Here is a 19,662-nt window from a genome sequence, read left to right on the forward strand (position 1 = left end):
TTCACTTTCCTGGCCCTAGTGCCTTTTTTTTTTTGGTCAAATGTGGAGTAGCCTCTGTGGGCTTCCCTAGTACCTCCTGTCCTAAGTACTCCTTTCTGATTCTTTTGACGTATAACTAGCTAGCACAGGAATCCTGGGAACAAACTTCAGGTGGGAAATGAAATATTTTCTGGCTTTTGCAGAGTGCTTCCAATATTCTGATAGAGTACCCTGTTCGCAGGCCAAATGTTGTAGTTGACTATTGTATGGAACAATCTCAGGATTCTCAGGCACATGTTACGATCATTTATGTTGCTAAAGCATTGAGAGTTATAACTCAGATTTCTGAAGCAGAACTCTTCCCAGTCAAGAAATCATCATACATTTATTTGTTGAAATGCACACAGGCAGTACTGGTAATACTTAAAGTAAAATACGTCTGCTGTAGATTCCTAAGAGAGAGATTGACTGGTACTCGTCATATTTACCTCCCCTCTCTCTAGATGTTGCCTGAACCTCTCCTCTAGAGTCTGCTTGTTCTTGTGATTAATCTTGTAGCTTCATGAGGTTAGCCTTCTGCATCATGTTGTTGAATTCAACTCTGTGTACAAGATTACTAGGCATTTAAACTACTCTGGTTACTGTCAATTCAGCCAGCTGCCTGAACTATGTGTTTATATATCAGCATTCCAGCTGTGGAATCAATTGAAATCTGAAACCTTTTACTTCTATAAGGAAAAGGGAATAACTGAACGATCCTGTGACCTATCTGGCTTACCTATGTCCTTCAGGAAAGGAAATCTGCCATCCTCACCTGGTCTGGCCTGGATGTGAGTCCAGACTCTCAGCAATGTGGTTCAGTCTCTCAACCTTCTGGAATGACCCAGCAAGCTACTCCGTTGTATAAATCGCTGCAAAGTCTCAGAAATGAAATAAAATTAGATGGACCACGTCAAAACAGCAACCGCAAAATAGACCTATCAACCTGCAACATCTTACTAACATCTGGCCGTTTGTGTCAAAATTGAGAGAGCTATCTCATGGCAAGCAACAGCCTGACGTAGTCATACTCACTGAATCATACCTCTCAGACAATGTCCCAGACATCACCATCCCTGCGTATATGCTGTACCACGGGCAGGGCAGACCCAGCAGAAATGGCAGCACAGTCACATACAGTCAGGAGCAAGTTGCCTTGGGAGTCCTCAACATTGACTCTAGACCCCATGACGTCTCATGGCTTCAGATTAAAATAGCAAAATTTAGACTTTGTTGTCATGTGTATTCCAGGAGTATAGTGAAATGTGTGTAATGTCACCAGACGGTGCCATCTTAGGTGCAAAGGTATCTAGGTGCAAAGGTATCTAGGTACAAAGTAGTAAGAGAAGCACTTGAAAAGTAAAACATTACCTTCATAAAATAAGTAGAAAAATAAAGAAATAAGGTAGCAGTGGCATTAAAGTCCTTCTTAACTAAATAATAAAGGAAATATGTTAAAGCTTCAGTGGTCTTTCTTGAGTCCTCCATGTATCTTGCTTTCCAGGAGATCTTAGCTGCCTGATCTCAATGTCGCCACCACACATACTCCATCATTGCTCACTCTCCCTGGGTTGGGCCACTATGTCGTCTCTACTGCTGCTGAAGCTGCCGACTTCTTGATCTCCCTCAGTGGCTCCAGAACATGCCCGGTCAGGACCCACTCCTACACTGAGATATCGCCACATCAGGCCAAGATACCACTATGCACCGCCAAGAGACCCAGCTGAGACAGTGCCTGGCTTAGAGGATGCCAGGGGCTGCTGAGAAACCTGGCATTTGCTGCCATGGCATCACCACAGGCACTTTGCCAGGTCCATGCTGAGACCAGGGATGAAGAAAGGAAACGCCAAGCGAGGAATCAAAAAGAAGAAAGATATGAGCTAGAAATAGACCGAGTGGATGGGCTCCTGCTGAAAGGTCCTACTCTGCCACATCTTAGAATAATGTGGATGGAATAAGGCAATCTCATGTGGATTATCACATCAGCTGATGAATCAGTGCTCTTCCATGTTGAACAACACTTGGGGAAGTTATGAGGGTGGCAAAGTTGCAAAATGTCCTCTGTGTAGGGATTTCAGTATCCATCATCAGGAGTGGCTCAGCAGCAGCACTATGGATCGAGTTGGTTGTGTCCAGAGGATATATCTGCTAGACTGGGACTGCAGCAGGTGATGAGGCAACCAACAAGAACAAAAAAAAATACTTGACCACCTCCTTGCCAATTTGCGTCAGTCAATGACAGTATCAGTAAGAGTGACCACCACGCAGTCCTTGCAGAGATGAAGTCCTGCCTATCGCCGTGCTAAATAGGACGAACTTCAAATAGATCTAGCAACTTAAGTCTGGGTATCCATGCGGCATCAGCAGCAGTAGAGTTGGACTCCAGCATAATCTACAACCTCATAGTCCAGCTTATTCCCCATCAAACCAGGGAATCAACCCTGGTTCAACGTAGAGTGCAAAAGGGCATGCCAGGAGCAGCATCAGGCATACTGAAAAATGAGGTCTCAACCTGGTGAAGCTCCTAAACAGGACTACTTGTGTGTCAAACAGCATAAGCTGCATGTGATTGATAGAATATAGCAATCCCATAGCAAACAGATCAGATTTAAGATCTGCTGTCCTGCCACATTCAGTCATGAATTGTATTGAACAATTAAACAGTTCACTGAAGGAAGAGGCTGCAGAAGTGCCCCATCCTCAATGGTGGAATAACCCAATACTTCAGTGCAAAAGATAAAGCTGAAATATTTGCAGCAGACTTCAACCAGAAGTGCACATGGATCATCCATCTTGGCCTCCACCTATGGTCCCAAGATACCAGCCTTCAGTCAATTCGATTCACTCCACGTGATATCAAGAAATGGTTGGAGGCATCGGATGCTGCAAATGCTATGGGCCCTGATAACATTGTGGCAATATTTCTGAAGGCTTGTGCACCATAACTTGCCACTCCCCTCGGCAAGCTCTTTTAATGCAATACAATACTAGAATCTGTTCAAAACAGTGTGGAAAATTGCCCAGGTATGTTCTGTACAAAAGAAAAAGCAGGACAAATCCAAACCAGCCTATTACAGTCCCATCAGTCTGTTCTCAATCATCAGTGTCATCAACAGTGCAATCAAGCAGCACCTACTCAGTAATAGCTAACTCACCACATGTGAGGTGAGAGTGATGCATCACAACATTGTATGGCTACTGCTCTTCCTAACACTGCAAGAAACTACAGAGACTCGTGAACATAGCCCAGACCATCACGCAAACCAGCCTTCCATCCATTGACTCCATCTGTAGAACACTGTATTGTACACTCTGTTCTGTTACTCTCATGTACTTGTATGGCATGATCTGTCTCTATAGCATGCAGAACAACACTCTTCACTGTATCTCAGTACGTGATAACAATAAATCAAACAGACTCAAGGCTGCATTCAACCAAGTGTGGCATCAAGGAGCACGTGTCAAACTGGAATCCTTTGGTATCAGGTCAAACGCTTGACTAGTTGGAGCCTTACCTGGAACTTAGGAAGATGGCTGTGGTTGTTGAGATCAATCGTGTCAGCTCTGGCACATCTCTACAGGAGTTTATCAGGGCAGTATCCTACATCCCAACAAATTGAGCTGCTTCAGTCAGAAGTGGGGATGCTCACCGATTGAGCAATGTTCAGCACCGATTGAGCACTCTTCAGATACTGAAGCTATATCAGACATTCCTGATGAAGGGATTATGCCCAAAACTTCAACTCTCCTCAGATGCTGCCTGACCTGCTGTGCTTTTCCAGCACCACGCTTTTCAACGCTGACTGTCCTGCATCTGCAGTCTTCATTTTCTCCTAGTTACTGGGTGGATGGCATGGTGGTACAGTGGTTAGCACTGTTGCCTCACAGCGCCAGAGACCCAGGTTCAATTCCTGTCTCAGACAACTGTCTATGTGGAGTTTGCATTTGCTCCCCGTTATTGTGTGGGTTTGCTCTGGTTTCCTCCCACAATCCAAAACATGTACAGGTGAATTGGCCATGCTAAATTGCCCATAGGGTTAGGTGAAAGGGTAAATCTAGGAGGAATGGGTCTGGGTGGGTTGCTCTTCGGAGGGTCGGTGTGGACTTGTTGGGTTGCAGGGCCTGTTTCTACACTGTAAGTAATCTAATCTAATCTTACTGAAGCTGTCCATGTTAAAACACAACAAGATTTTGAGGCTTGGGCTGATGAATGTCAAGTAATATTTACACCACAGAAATGCCAAGCAATGACCATCTCCATGAAGAGAAAATCGATCCAACGCCCCCTGACAATCAGTGGTAATATAATCACTATATCCCCCATTATGAATGTACCAGGGGTTATCATTAAACAGAAACTCAACTGGACTCACCACGCAAACAGTGACTGCAAGAGCAGGCTAGAGACTCTGCAGTACTGCAATGAATAACTCACCTCTTGACATCCCAAAAGCTGGCCACCAACCACCAGGCACAAGTCAGGCGGGTGATATGCTGATGCCTGTTTGAATCTGGCAATCAGCTGCTGTTTTAGTCCAGCAATCGCTGGTTGCTGTAGAGTCAATCTTCTTAACTTCACGAGATACTTTAATAAAGTATTAAATATTGCACGTATTTCTTGTATGCTTTTTAACAAACTAGAGCTTATACATTCTCTGACAAACTGAAGTAGAACCTATTTATAAACCCACTAGAGTCTTCTGTCACTCCCCATGTAGTCACAGAATATAAAAGCCAATATCCAATCAAGATAACACCTTGCTGCTTTTCTCTCACTCTCTCTCACTCTCAGAATACTCCCCATTACCTGGATGGGTGCAGTTCCAAGAGCACTTATTAGGCTTGACACCATCAAGATAAAGCAGCCTATTCATAGAATCAGAGTTGTACAGCCCAGAAGAAAACTCTTCAGCTCAATGCGTCCATGCCAACCAGGTATCCCAAATTAATCTAGTCCCATTTTAACCCATATCCGTCTGAACCCTTCCTATTCCTGTATCCACCCAGATGCCTTTTAAATGTTATAATTGTACTAGTCTCCACCACTTCCTCTGGCAGCTCATTCCATACACGCACCACCCTCTGCATGACAAAGCTGTCTCAAGGTTCCTTTTATATCGTTCCCCTCTTGCCTTAAATCTATGCCCTCAAGTTTTAGACTCCCCAATCATGAGAAAATGACCTTGGCTATTCGCTGTACCCATGTCCCTCTAATAAACCTCTATAAGGTCACCCCTCAGCTTCTGTCGCTGCAGGAAAAATAGCCTCAGCCTATTCAGCAAATTCCTATAGCTCAAACCCTCTAACCCCAGCAACAATCTTGTGAATTTTCTCTGCACCCTTTCAAGCCTAACAACATTTTCCCAATAACAGGGAGACTGGAATTGAATACAGTATTCCAAAAGTAGCCGAACTAATGCCCTGTGCAGCAAGAACAGGGCATCCCAACTCCTGTACTCAATGCACTGACCAATATAGGTAAGTGTACCAAATGCCTTCTTCACTACCCTGTTCACTTGTGACTCCACCTTCAAGGGATTATGAACTGGCATCCCAACGTCACTTTGTTCGGCAACACTCCCCAGGACCCTACCATTGAGTGTATAAATCCTGCCCTAATTTGCATTTGCAAAATGCAACATCCCACAGACTTGGACCCCTTTACGCACACACACACACGTACACGATATATATACACACACAAACCCACATACACATATACGTATGTGGGGTGAATTTGCATTGTACTTTGCTCAAAAACTGCATGAATCCATGTGAGACTCTGTTAACTAACTTTTTAGATTAGAAGCAGTTGAAACAGGGCACAGACAACAGAACACGGGGCTCATACCTTCAACATCTTAACATCTTATCTGGGCTGGCACCAATTGTTGTAGTTAACCTGAGAATGTAACTTAAAAAAAAGTTTTGGGATTTACATATGAAAGAAGTGAAACTATCATGGTCATTCTAACATATGAGAGATTTAACAAACAAGGTATTTTTCAATGTATAATTTCGGTTACATCACACTGTAAATTTTTGCCAAAATTCTGTCTTACAATTGTGTCCTCCACAACCACCTGATGAAAGAGCAGTGTCCGAAAGCTCGTGCTTCTAATTAAGCCTGTAGGACTATAACCTGTGTTGTGATTTTTAACTTTGTACACCCCAGTCCAACACTGGCATCTCCAAATCATTTATATTAGTAGCTAGCTTACCTTCGTTTTTCATCTTCTCCCCTCTTATTGCTTTTCAGTTTGTCTGCTGCTGGTTTTAGAGACTTCTAAGTCCTTTGGCTGGTTGAGGTCGAGGGAGGTTAAAAGGCCTGCACAGGGTCTGCCATGGAAAAAGCCTCCAAGCACTCCATTTCTTCCTGTCCCACTGACTCAATTAGTACCCTTCCACTGACGCACTTTCAATTGGCGGAACTGGTCCTCACCCTCAACAAGATTAGATTAGATTCTCTACAGTATGGAAACAGGCCCTTCAGCCTAACAAGTCCATACCGAACCCTCCAAAGAGTAACCTACCCACACCCATTCTCCACCCTGTATTTCCCTCTGACTAATGCACCTAACACTATGGGCAATTTAGCATAGCCAATTCACCTGACCTGCACATCTTTCGACTGTGAGAGGAAACCGGAGCACCCGGAGGAAACACACACAGACACTGGCAGAATGTGCAAACTCCAGACAGTTACTCGAGGCAAGAATTGAACCCAGGTCCCTGGCGGTGTGAGGCAGTAGTGCTAACCACTGAGCCATAATGCTGACCCAACCAGTTCTCCTTCGAATCCTCCCACTTCCTTCAGACCAAAGGTGTATCACTGAGCACCTGCATAGGCCCCAGCTATGCCTACCTCTCCAGAGGATAGGTGGGGCAGTCCATCTTCCACAGTTACACGAACACCTTTTCCATCCGCTACATTGATGACTATATTGATGCCGCCCCATACCCCCACAAAGAGGTTGAATAGTTCATCAACTTCACAAACACCTTCCATCCTGACCCTAAGGTCAAATGGACCATCTCTGACAGGTCCTTCCCTTCCTGGACCTCTCCATCTCTATCTCCAGCAACTGAATCAACACAGATATCTGTTCAAACCACCAACTTAAGCTATATTGACTATGCCTCCTCCCTCTTCACCCCGCCCCCTCCCCGTCCTGTAAAAATGTGATCCCTTACTCCCAATTCATCCACCTTCAATGTATCTGCTCCTAGGAGGAGCAGTCCCAATCCTAGACATCCCAGATGACCTCCTATTTCAAGGACAGCAATTTTCCTTCCCACGTGCCAATGATACCCTCCAGCGCACCTCCTCCACTTGGTGTGCCTCCACCTTCAACTCCACTCCTCCGTCCACAACAATGATAGAACCTCCCTGATCCTCACCTTCCACCCCACTAATTTTTGGATACAGCGCATTATCTTCTGCCAGTTCTGTTTTCACAATCAGACCCCATTACCAGTGTTAAATTTCCCTCCCCACCCCTATCTGCATTTTGCAGAGACTGTTCCCTCCATGACTCCCTTGTTAGGTTCACGCCTCCCACCAAGCCACCCTCCCCACCCAGCTCGTTCCCTTGCTACTGCACGAAGTGTAAAACCTGTGCCCACACCACCCCCCTCACCTCTGTCCAAGACCCCAGAGGATCTTTTCACATCTGATAAGAGATTTTCCTGCACGTCCACCCGCCTCATTGACTGTGTCCGTTGCTCTCAATGTGGTCTCCTTTACATTGGGGAGATAGGATGCCACCTTATGCAGCATTTTAGGAAACAACACTGGGGGACACACACCAAATACCCCCACAGCCTTGTGGCTGACCACTTCAACTTCCCCCTCCCACTCCACCAAACACATGCAAGTCCTGGGCCTCCTCCACCACCACATCAAAGCCAACCACCAACTGGAGGAAGAATGCCTTATCTTCTGCCTTGGGACCCTTCAACCACATGGCATCAACATTGACTTCACTCGTTTTCCAAATCTCCTCTCCCCACACCTTAACCCAGATCCAACTCAGCACCACTCTTCTTCCTTCTCCTTCCATCCTCTCCAAATTCCTCACCAACCTATCCCAATCAACCCCAGCTGCATCCACCTATGGCCTTCCTAGCTACCTTCTCCCCAGCCCCATCCCCACCCTCCTATTTATCTCTCAGCCTCCCCTTGCCTCCCTCCTAACATTCCTGAGAAGGGCTTCTATCAGAAATATCAATTCTCCTGCTGCTCGGGTGCTGCCTGACCTGCTGTGCTTTTCTGGCACCACACTTTTTGACCTTAATTGGAGGAACAGAAAGTTAACTTATTTTCAAACAGGAGCTAAACTTCAAGAGTGCTTTTGTGCAAAGAGGTCCGGGCATCCTTATGCACGAATTTCAGGAAATTCATGTGCAGCGACAGTTTATGGAATTTTAGCATTTATTATGAAAGAAATGCAGAATAAAAGTTGGGAAGAATGCTGTAATAGAAACACAGAAACATAGAAAATACGTGCAAGAGTAGGCCACTCAGCCTTTCAAGCCTGGCCCACCGTTCAATCCGATCTTGGCTGATCATGTGATCTCAATGTCCCATTCCCACCCTTGCCACATACTCCTTGATCTCCTCAGCCACAAGGACCGCATCCAGCTGCCTCTTGAATATATCTAATAAACTGGCCTCAGCAGCTTCCAATGGGAGAGAATTCCACAGATTCATATTATTCTAAGTGAAGAAAGTCTTCCTTATCTCTGTCCTGAATGGCTTACCCATTATCCTTAGACCCCCTAGTTTTGGATTTCTCCAACATCTGGATCATTCTTCCTACATTTGGCCTATGTACAAGGTGTTGGTTAGACTGCTCCTGGAGTGTTGCTAAACTGATAGCTATTCCACACGCATCTATCTTGAGCCACACATGTTAGTCCTTGACTTTATTATCCCCAATGACACTTTGCCTGTAGCTCATGTACACAGTGGGTCAAATGCCCTCTGTTAGTGTGGGATCATTCTCTGAAATTGGAGAATTATTACTTTTAATCTTCAATACTTCAACATATTCATTTCACTGAAATATGGAAAGCTGTATACAATGTTAACATTGTGATGTGAGCAGTGGCCCAGATTTCCCTCAGAGTGAGAATAGAACAGGAGACGGAGAGTTATGATGCATCACCCTCTTTACTTCACAGTGAGAATACATTTCCAGCAGACAGAAAAACACAGACAAACACAAACTCGAAGACTATGGCCTCTTCCCTCCACACGAGAAGCCTGTGAATGAACGGCCTGTTAACAGGAATCATATTGGGATAGATAATTTCTCCAATCACACATTTAATCAGTCTGTATTGTGAGTGGGAGCTCTCAGGGTGGGTGGGACCAGATCTGAAGCTGAATTTTATTCTAATGTCAGACTCAGGACTCTGATTTCACGTTGGGATTCTTTCTCCATTTTAGGGACCAGTTTGAAGCTGCTTCATTCCTGGTTCCCAAAATCTTCCACTTGTCCTTCCTCACCTGGATCCAGCTGTTTTCTGAACCTGCACTGACCTGAGTAAAGCTGAATTGGATTAAGAAACAACCTTTCTCCTCATTTCCAGCACAATGTCCAGTGTCTGACCATCAGGAATGGCAGGAAAAGGGAATATTCTACTGCCCACACAGGGTGGAATTTTCACCCTGACCTGGTGTTTCTGATGGCAGTAACCATAGTGTCCCCCACTTCCACTCTCTTCATTCTTGTTGGTTCCAGTTCAAATGTAAAGTACCCACAATGTAACTGGGGATGCATTCCTCATGTATTTAGAATACTCTGTGTGTCCAATGTTACTGTTTGCAAGGCCCTCACCCTCCTCCAGACTCCGGTCCACATCCCTCTTCCTCCTCTCACTGACCCTTGCTGGTTCTGAGCCTCAATGTAAGCTCCCACTCTCCTGCCCCCTCCCCTTGTGCTGCAGAGTTCCACAAGTGAGACCTCTGACCTCAGGCACTACAGCTCAAAGCTGACTGATTCTTAGGTGTCACTAACTTTCAGTTGAAGGTGGGACATGATTACAAAAGGATCACAACAATGAGTATTGATGGTTTACAAATCCAATTCATGTAGGAATACTCCAAAGGGCAGTTCCAGCACTGACCAATCTCAAACAACCAGGCTCTGTAATCCCTCCCACTGTCAATGTGCTCTTACCACATCAACATGAAACCTTCTGACCCAGCATGATTGAGATTAAACAGAAGCATAATCCATCACCAGGACCATCCCTGTCTCAGGCCGTGAACAATGCATTCATTTCAAATAAGATTAGAGAAAAGGAAATTAAATCCCTGCTTCCCAGTGAAGGATCCAGCTCCCCATATACAATTGAATTTAAACCTTTGTACATGCCATAAAATGACCTTAAACCGATGTCACCAATGCGCAACAGAGGTGGTTAGTTAGAAATGAATCTGAAACACTGGCTGAAAGTTTAGATTTGACAAGAAATCCCGATTATAAAGAATATTAAAAGGAACACGAGCAGCCAGATGGAATGGAATTTGGGAAAACATGATGGTAGCCAAATATGAAAATAGTATAACAGGGGAACATTTTGTATTGGTGAATTGTTGGGAAATGGTGGTATTCAGAGTAACCTGGATGTCCTTCTACATCAGCACAGAATATTAATAGGCAGTTTGAGCAAGCTATTAGAGAAACAAATAGTATCTTATCTTTATTACAAAGCGAGTGAAGAGTACATAAATCTCACTTCAGTTGTAGCAGTGGATGACATCAGTAGTTTTGATCTCCGTACCCAAGAGTGAATTAGAGTGAATGCAATGACATCATTGGACAGATTACCCAATCGAGGGACAGTGTGGGAAAGTTGACTTGAAGGGGTAAATCAGCAATGATCTCACTGAATGGTGGACCTGCATTTTTATGACCCGGGGAAAGACAAGATGGTACAGTCCCCAGTGAGATCTCTCTGTCCCAGGACAGTTGAGAACCATCACATGAAGGTGAGAGTGGAAGGAATTGAGGAGAGAGGATGATGGGCAGGAGGGGGAGGGGCTGTAGTTGGTGAGAAGGTGAGAAGGCGGATGTGCAGGGTGGCAGGTGGGTGAGGCCATTCAGTGGAATGTGGGTTAGCAGAGGGTGAGGAAGGTGGGGGACCAGGGCAGTGGGGGAGAATAGTGCCAGGAATGGAGGGGTATATTGTCAGGTCAGTGAGAGAAAGCTTGGGATCTGTCAAGACGTTGGGCTGGGGTGAGGGGAGTGTCATTTCTGCTGGGACCAGACTGGAGGGGAATGGGCGGGTGGATCTTCTGGGGTTGAGTGGAGGGTGGGGATACATTGAAGGGGCAGTGTCAGGTCCAGAGTTTTAGGGATGGGGGTGTGGTCCTACCAGGTCTGGAAGGAGGGGTCAGTTCCAACTGGGTCACTTTGGGTGGGGTTTCAGGTCAGTGAGGCGAGGGCTTGTCAGGTGTTGGGGGCTGCAGATGGTTGTCAGTTCCAAGCCAGTTTTCACCACTTGCGAGTGTCTGTTCAAGGGCAGCTTTTGGGTCTAGTGGAGTTGGGTCAAATGGGATGTCAAGTCTGAGATAAGGGAAAAGTCGTTTTGCTGATAGCAGGGTAGCGGGAGGTGACAGTTCCAACAGGGTGATGATAGGAGAGAAGGGGAGTAGTGGGTTAGTGATGAGGGATCTGCAGACTCCTGGGATTGGTGGGGAGGTGAGGAAGTTTCAGGACAAGCCAGTACAAGGGTGTCAGGTTGAGTGGGGTTTCTCCAGTCTGACAGGGTCATAACGGAGGTGTTGTCAAGGTAGGGGGAATGGGGGAGTTGGTGTTGCTGACAGCGACTGACTCCTGATTGGAATTTCAGAGCCAATGAAGTGAGCAACTTGGATAAAGCCATTGATGGGAATCATTGGACTAAAGAACCAGCGGCAACAACAAGTGTAAGTGGGAAATGAAATACTCCTTGTTGATGCTAAAATAGCTAAATAATTTTGAATGAAGAACAAATGCCATAATTTTAGTTTGAGATAAAAATACTGACTGCCAGTAGACAGCAGTGTTTATAAATAGGATCCCAGGATTTCAGAGATGTAACTGGTGGAATTGGTCAAATTCCCAATGTAGGCACATGTACATAATGTGTCTAATGACCAGTCACTGCATTCACTGGAAGGTAAGTATAAGGGTGTATCTTTCTCTAGGTAAGGAGAACCAAGTTATGCACTGTACTCTAGGTTAATTCAATGTGTAGTTTGGGGAAGATAAAATAGATTTTAGAATTCAGCATCTCACTGTTCAGTATTATAATGGTAACAGAATCGACCAGAAAAAATTCATTCTGATTCCTGTGTGAACCATATTTGCGTTAGTCCACCTTTTTTATACCAAATGATAATATATCTCCATTCAAATGTTCCTTTTTCTTCTTCCAGTTCCTTCAAGAAGTCCAGCACCAGTTCTTTATATCCTTCCCATTCAAATTTCTCATGAAATGTCCTGCAACAGAATTAAGAGTATAGGCATTTAATTCTCATTCCTCATGACAAAACCTGTCTAGATCAGAGTAGATTAACAGGACAATAGGAATAGGAGTTAGTCTTTCAGCCCATTGAGAACCCTCCATTGTGATTACAGGAACAGAATCAATCGATGATCAGAATAGACAGTCCCATAGCAGGTAAAGTGTTCTAAACATTATATGGGGTGCAGTTGGAGAAATCTTGGTGCGCAGATTTTTAGTGAGAGAGTGACTAACAAAGAAAACGGAATCCTATAACTAGATGATTGATCACTGAATCAGAGAAGCCTTACATTTTTATAGAATCCCTATATTGTGGAAACAGGCCGTTTGGCCTTACAAGTCCACACCGACCCCTCTGAAAAGTAACTTACCCAGATCCATTCCCCTAACCTATTATCCTACATTTACCCCTGACTAATGCGCCCAACCTACACATCCCTGAACACTATTGGAAATTTAGCATGACCATTTCACCTAATCTTCATATTTCTGGACTGTGGGAGGAAACCAGAGTACCCAGAGGAAGCCCATGCAGACACTGGGAGAATATGCAGACTCCACACAGACAGTCACCTGAGGCTGGAATCAAACCCGGGTGCCTGACGTTGTGAGGCAGTAGTGCTAACCACTGAGCCACCGTGCGACCGAGCCTCCGTGAAAACCTGGAACGGCCCCAATTTGAGCATTGTGGCCATTTTAGCAAATACATGAATGCCCTTGAAAAGTTGCAGAGAAAGCTCTTTCTAGAAATTTCCATAAAGGACAAATAAGAAAGTCATCAGGAAGAGGAGAATTGAATATATCTGTAATCCATCAAAAACACATAAATGAATTGCAAAAACTTGAAAGATAAGTCAAAATGACATTTTGGCTATATCAAAAGTGATTCAATTGCAGGCAGATTTAGGAGAATTGATAATGATGAACTGAGAAATGGCAGAAGAGTTGAATGTTTATGCTGTGTCTGCAGTCACTGACATGGTGCATTCACTGATTATACCATTGAATATCAGAGGGTGATGGTTAGATTCTGTGTTACAATTGCCTGACACTTAGGTGGTGTGAAAGTCATTTGTCACAGTTTGAGCAAGTCCTGTTAAAGAGAGAGGTCATTCATGAGCACGTGTCAGGTATGTCTCCAACCAGTGGAGATTCTTCCCAGTTCCCATTGATTCCAGTTTTGCTCGAACTCCTTAAAGCCACATTTGTTCCAACACAGCCTTATTGGCAAGTGCAGTCACTCTTAGCTCAGGCCTAGAATTCAGCTGCTTTGGCTGTGTCTCCCTCTAACACTGACACACTATGGTAGCAATGTGTACCAGCTACAAGGTACAATGTAATAACTCACTGAAGCCTGTCCACACCGACAAGGCATAGGTCAGGAATGTGATAGACTACACACCACCTGTTTGGATAGGTAAAGCTGCAAAATCACTCAAGAATCTCACCACCATCCAGGACATTGCAGCCCACTTGACTGGCACCTTTTCCACCACCTTCAATATTCGCTCCCTTCACCAATGCATAGTGGCACAGTGTGTACCATCTACCATGTCACGAATCACCTTGCTCCTTTGGCATTAACTTCCAGGAGGAACCCATGGAGTAACTGAAATTAAACTGAAAAAGGGATATCACAGGAGGGCTGTGACCTGATTGGCGGGTAGGGAATCTGTCCCAAATTTGAAAAAATAACATGGCATAACTAACTAATAAATTAATTAAGTCGAGCTGGCTGGGCAGGTGATGTGCTGTAGCTGTATGATGTGGGAGTTGGCTGATCCCTTTGCGAGCTGCATTGACCACATCTGCAGCAAATGTTGGTTGCTCAAGGAACTTTGGCTCAGAATTAATGAGCTGAAATGTGAGCTTCAAACACTGCGGCACTTCAGGGAGGGGGAGAGTTACCTGGACGTTGTGTTTCAGGAGGCAGTCACACCTGGTAGATTAAGTATCACAAATTTGGTCAGGGACAGGGACAGCAGTGTGTGACTGCAAGTGAGGCAGATAGGGGGATCCTGTATTCAGACAGATGAGCCTCAGCTCTTGACTTTGTCCAAGGTGCATGAGGTACTTGCTGTCTGTGTAGATGAGGAACAGGGCTGTGGGGAGGGTGAGCCAGCTGACCATGGCACTGTGATAGAGGAGGCCATTCAAGAGGGGGGAGCAAAAAGAGCAGTGGTAGTTGTAGGGGATTCGAGAATTAGGGGAATAGATAGCATCCTTTGTAAGCAGGATAGAGAAAACTGCATGGTATGTTGCCTCCCTGGTGCCACTGTAAGGGCCACCTCTGACCGGCTTGAAAGGATATTGGAGAGGGAGGAGAAGGATCCAATTTTTGTGGTCCATGTTGGGACAATCAACATTGTCTGGATGAGGAAAGAGGATCAGTTTAGGGATTATTAGAAAGTAGGATCTAAATTAAAGAACAGGTCCTCAAGGGTTATAATCTCTGGATTACTACCTGAGCCTCGTGCAGATTGGCATAGGGAAACAGGAACAAAGGAAGTAATCATGTGGCTAAAAGAGTGATGCGGGAAAGAGGGGTTCCTTTTCATGGGCGCTGGCATTGGTATTGGAACAGGAGGGATCTGTACCATGGGGATGGTCTCGACCTGAACCAAGCTGGGACTAATATTCCCTAGAGAAAGGTAAATAGGGTGGTCAACAGAGCATTAAATTAGAAAGTTGGGGGAAAGCGAAGGGTAAAACTCAAAGAAGTATCCAGGCCAGTGGGAAATAAAGCAGCAGGTTAACATCACTGGAGGTGGATTCAACTGCATGGAAAAGTATGAAAAAAATGACAAGCAAGGAGAACTCAGAAGCAATTATTAAAGTCTCCAGAACACAAAATAGGACAGAGTGTTCGGAAAGAGTTAGGAATCAAACTTCAAACACACTAAATAAGCGAATAACAATGAGAAGAGGGATGGTAAATACAGGACTGAAGGTATATCTAAATGCACACAGTATACTGAATAAGGTAAATGAGCTTGTGTTGCAGATCACAATTGTCAGGTATGCTGTGGTGGGCATCACGGAGACGTGGCTGCAAAGGGATCAGGACTGGGAGCTATATATCCAAGGATATGCATCCTATTGAAAAGACAGGCAAATGGACAGAGGGGATGGTGTTTCCCTATGAATAAGAAATGAAATTAAATCAATAGCAAGAAACCATGCAGGGTCAGATGATGTATAATATGTCTAGAATTGAGAAACCACAAAGGTAAAATGACCAGAATGGGACTTATGCACAGGCCTCCAAACAGTAGTCAGGATGTGGATCGCACGATACACTAGGAGATAGAAAAGGCATATAAGAAAGGCAAGGTTACAATGATCATGGGGGACTTCAATATGCAGGTGGACTGGGAAAATCAGTTGGTAGTGGATTGCAAGAGAGGGAATTTGAGCAATGTTTATGAGATGGCTTTTTGGAGCAGCTTGTGGTGGAGCCCACTAGAGAACAGCTAATTCTGAATTTAGTGATGCGCAATGAGGCAGACTTGATAAGGGAGCTTAAGGTGAAGGAACCCTTAGGAGGGAGTGACCATAATATGATAGAAATTACTCTGCAATTAGAGAGGGAGAAGGTGGAATCAGATGAAACGGTATTACAGCTCAATAAAGGCAACTACAGAGGCGTGGAGAGGAACTGACCAGAATGGACTAGAAGAGGAGCCTAGCAGGAAAGGCAGTGGCACAGCAATAGCAAGAGTTTCTGGGATACAGTAAAATTCATCCCGAGGAGAAAGAAGCATACTAAAGGGAGGATGAGGCAACCATGGCTGACAAGAGAAGTCAGGGACAGCATAAAAGCAAAAGAGGAAGCATACAATGCGGTGAACAGCAGTGGGAACTCAGAGAATTGGGAAGCTTACAAAAACCAACAGAGGACAACGATAAAAGAAATAAGGAAGGAGAATATCGAATATGACCATAAGCTAGCCAGTAATATAAAAGAAGATTGCAAGAGTTTCTTCAGATACCTAAAGGGCAAAAGAGAGGCAAAATAGACATTGGGTTGCTGGAAAACAATGCTGGAGAAGTGGTAATGGGGAACAAAGAAATGGCGGAGGAACTGAATAAGTATTTTGCATCAGTCTTCATGGTGGAAGACACGAGTAACATCCCAAAAATTCCAGAGAGTCAGAGGTGAGTATGGTGGCCATCACCAAGGAGAAGGTGCTGGGAAATTTGAAATGTTTGATTGGGGAGCAATAATCTGGACCAGATGGACCACACCCCAGAAAGAGACAGCTGAAGAGATAGTGGAGACATTAATGGTGATCTTCCAGGAATCACTGGAGTCAGGGAGGGTCCCAGAGGACTGGAAAATTGCTAATGTACTCCCTTATTTAAAAAGGAAGTATGACAAAAGAGGGGAAATTACAGGCTGATTAGCCTGATCTTGATCGTTGTTAAGATTATGGAATCCATTGTGAAGGATGAAATTTCTCAATACTTGGAAGTGTATGATGAAATAGGGCAAAATCAGCAAGGTTGCATCAAGAGAAGGTCACACCTGACAAATCTGTTTGAATTCTTTGAGGAGGTAATGCACGATTTAGACCAAGGGGAGCCAATGGATGTTATCTACTTGGACTTCCAGAAGGCCTTTGACAAGGTGCCACACAGGAGGCTACTGAGTAAGACAAGGGCCTGTGGTGTCAGAGGCAAGGTGCTAGCATGGATAGAAGATTGGCTGTCTGGCAGAAAGCAGAGAGTGGGGAAAAAAAGAGTTCTTCTCAGGATGTCAGCCAGTGACTAGTAGTGTTCCTCAAGGCACTGTGTTGGGACTACAACTTTTCACTTTATACATTAATGATCTAGATGAAGGAACTGAGGTATTCTGGCTGAATTTGCAGATGATATAATGATAGGTGGAGGGACAGGCATCATTGAGAAGGCAGGGAGGCTGCAGACTGATCTAGACAAGTTAAGAGAGTGGGCAAATAAAGTGGCAGATTGTGTACAGCTTGGAAAAGTGTGAGATCATGCACATTGGCCGGAAGAACAGAGACATAAACTATTTTCTAAATGGGTAGAAGATTAAAAAATCTGAAGTGCATAGGGACTTGGGAGTTCTCGTCCAGGATTCTCTGAAGGTAAATTTGCAGGTTGTTAGGAAAGCAAATATAATGTTGCCATTTATTTGGAAAGGACTAGAATATAAAAGCAGGGATATACTTCTGAGGCTCTAAATGTCAGACCACATTTAGAGTAATGTGAGCTGCTTTGGCCCCCATACCTCAGGAAGAATGTGTTGGCCTTGGAGAGGTCCAGAGGAGGTTAATGAGAATGGTCCCAGGAATGAAAAGCTTAACATATGAAAAATGTTTTATTACCCTGGGTCGATACTCGATGGAATTTAGAAGGATGAAGGGGGATCTAATTGAAACTTACAGAATACTGAATGGCCTGGACAATGTGGATGTAGGGAAGTTGCTTCCATGAGCAGGAGAGACTAGGATCCAAAGGCACAGCTTTAGAGTAAAGAGAAGATCCTTTAGAACAGAGATGAGGAGAAACGTCTTCAGCGAGAGCATGATGAATCTATGGAATTCATTGTCACCGAAGGCTGTGGAGGCCAGGTCATTGAGTATATTTGAGACTGAGATCAATAGGTTCTTGATTGCCAAGGGGATAAAAGGTTATCATGAGAAAGCAGAATAATGGAGTTGAGAAACTTATCAGCCATGGTTGAATGGCTGAGCTATGGGCCAAATGGCCTAATTTCTGCTCCTATGTCTTCTGGTCTTATGGCCTAAAACTCTGCCCTCTACCATCGAGAAGGTCAGGGGCAGTAAGGACATGAAAATATCACCGCCCGCAAGATCCCCTCCAAACCACACTCAATCCTGATTTGGTAATACATCATCGTGCCGTCAGTGTCAGTGGATCAAGTATCTGGAACTGCCTTCCTGACAGCAGGACTGCAACAGTTCAAGAGGACAACTCACCACCGCCATCTCCAGGGCAACTAGAGATAGGACAAGCCACATCCCAGGAATGAATAAAAAATAAACCACCACCAGGATCTGGCCGTTAGAGAGACCCCGACACCTGCCCTTTCTGCTGACCCACCTCACCCACTCCACACCCCCATGACACCGTCCTGTGATCCTCTACCTGGTATCACAGACCTATCAGCCTCGGAGTCAGTGCTGATGCTCAGCCTCTCAGGTACAGTGCCTCAGCAGCCAGGAGCCAGCAGTGCTTGAGGGTCACTGAATGCAGCAAGCTTTCCCTGAGAGAGCTGATGTGGGGCTCTTATCAGCTCTCCAGTCAGTGGGCGATACACTGATCACCTCCATTCAATTGTGAGCTAATGATTTAGAACTGCATCTATTAGAACTGCATCCTTTGAAAAACAAATCCATCAAAAATATCCTTTCTGCTACAAGGTCTGATTCACAAAAGGATCTTGTCAGACAGTGATTTTCAAATCACTGAAAATTCCTGAAGGAGTGCCTGTCTTCCTCTCAGGCTATAGGGAGAGTTTAATACTTTGTTGGTACTGTGCGAATGTTACTCATGGGACTGCTCGTGGAATCTTGCTGTGCTGAAATTGCTGCGGACAGTTTCCTGCCCTAAGAATGTTGCCACCTTCTGCCAACCCGCGTCAAGAATGGCTCATGCCCACCCTGACATCTCAGAACCTTCAACATCACACTATTTTGTTTTGATAGGTACATTTCCCAAGAAAGACAACATGAGATAGCTTCGGCAAATACAGTTAAGGAGAATCCAAAGGGTTTTTACAAATACATTAAGGACAAAAGGGTAGCTCGGGAGAGAATAGGGCCCCTCAAAGATCAGCAAGTCAGCCTTTGTGTGGAGCCACACAAAATGTGGGAGATACTAAATGAATATTTTGTATCAGTGTATCCTGTGGAAAAGGATATGGAAGATATAGACTGTAGGGAAATAGATGGTGACATCTTGTACAATGTCCAGATTACAGAGGAGGCAGTGCTGGATATCTTGAAATGGTTAAAGGTGGATAAATCCCCAGGACCTGATCAGGTGTACCGAGAACTCTGTGGGAAGCCAGAGAAGTGATTGCTGGGCCTTTTGCTGAGGTATTGGTATCATTGATAGTCACAGGTGAGGTGC

General features: G+C 44.7%; 2 protein-coding genes across 2 annotated transcripts in view; both read right to left on the reverse strand.

Moving 5' to 3' along the window:
* yipf3 (Yip1 domain family, member 3) overlaps positions 1 to 19,662 on the reverse strand; it is a 788,655-nt gene that overhangs the window by 679,262 nt on the left and 89,731 nt on the right. The window lies entirely within an intron of this gene.
* LOC140456119 (uncharacterized) overlaps positions 9,192 to 19,662 on the reverse strand; it is a 73,689-nt gene continuing 63,218 nt past the window's right edge. Inside the window, exon 5 of the mRNA XM_072550709.1 lies at positions 9,192 to 12,515. Coding sequence (XP_072406810.1) covers positions 12,353 to 12,515 — 163 coding nt within the window. The 3' untranslated portion in view covers positions 9,192 to 12,352. The remainder of the gene's footprint in view (positions 12,516 to 19,662) is intronic.

Source organism: Chiloscyllium punctatum, chromosome 3, assembly GCF_047496795.1.
Source record: "Chiloscyllium punctatum isolate Juve2018m chromosome 3, sChiPun1.3, whole genome shotgun sequence".
NCBI lineage: Eukaryota > Metazoa > Chordata > Chondrichthyes > Orectolobiformes > Hemiscylliidae > Chiloscyllium > Chiloscyllium punctatum.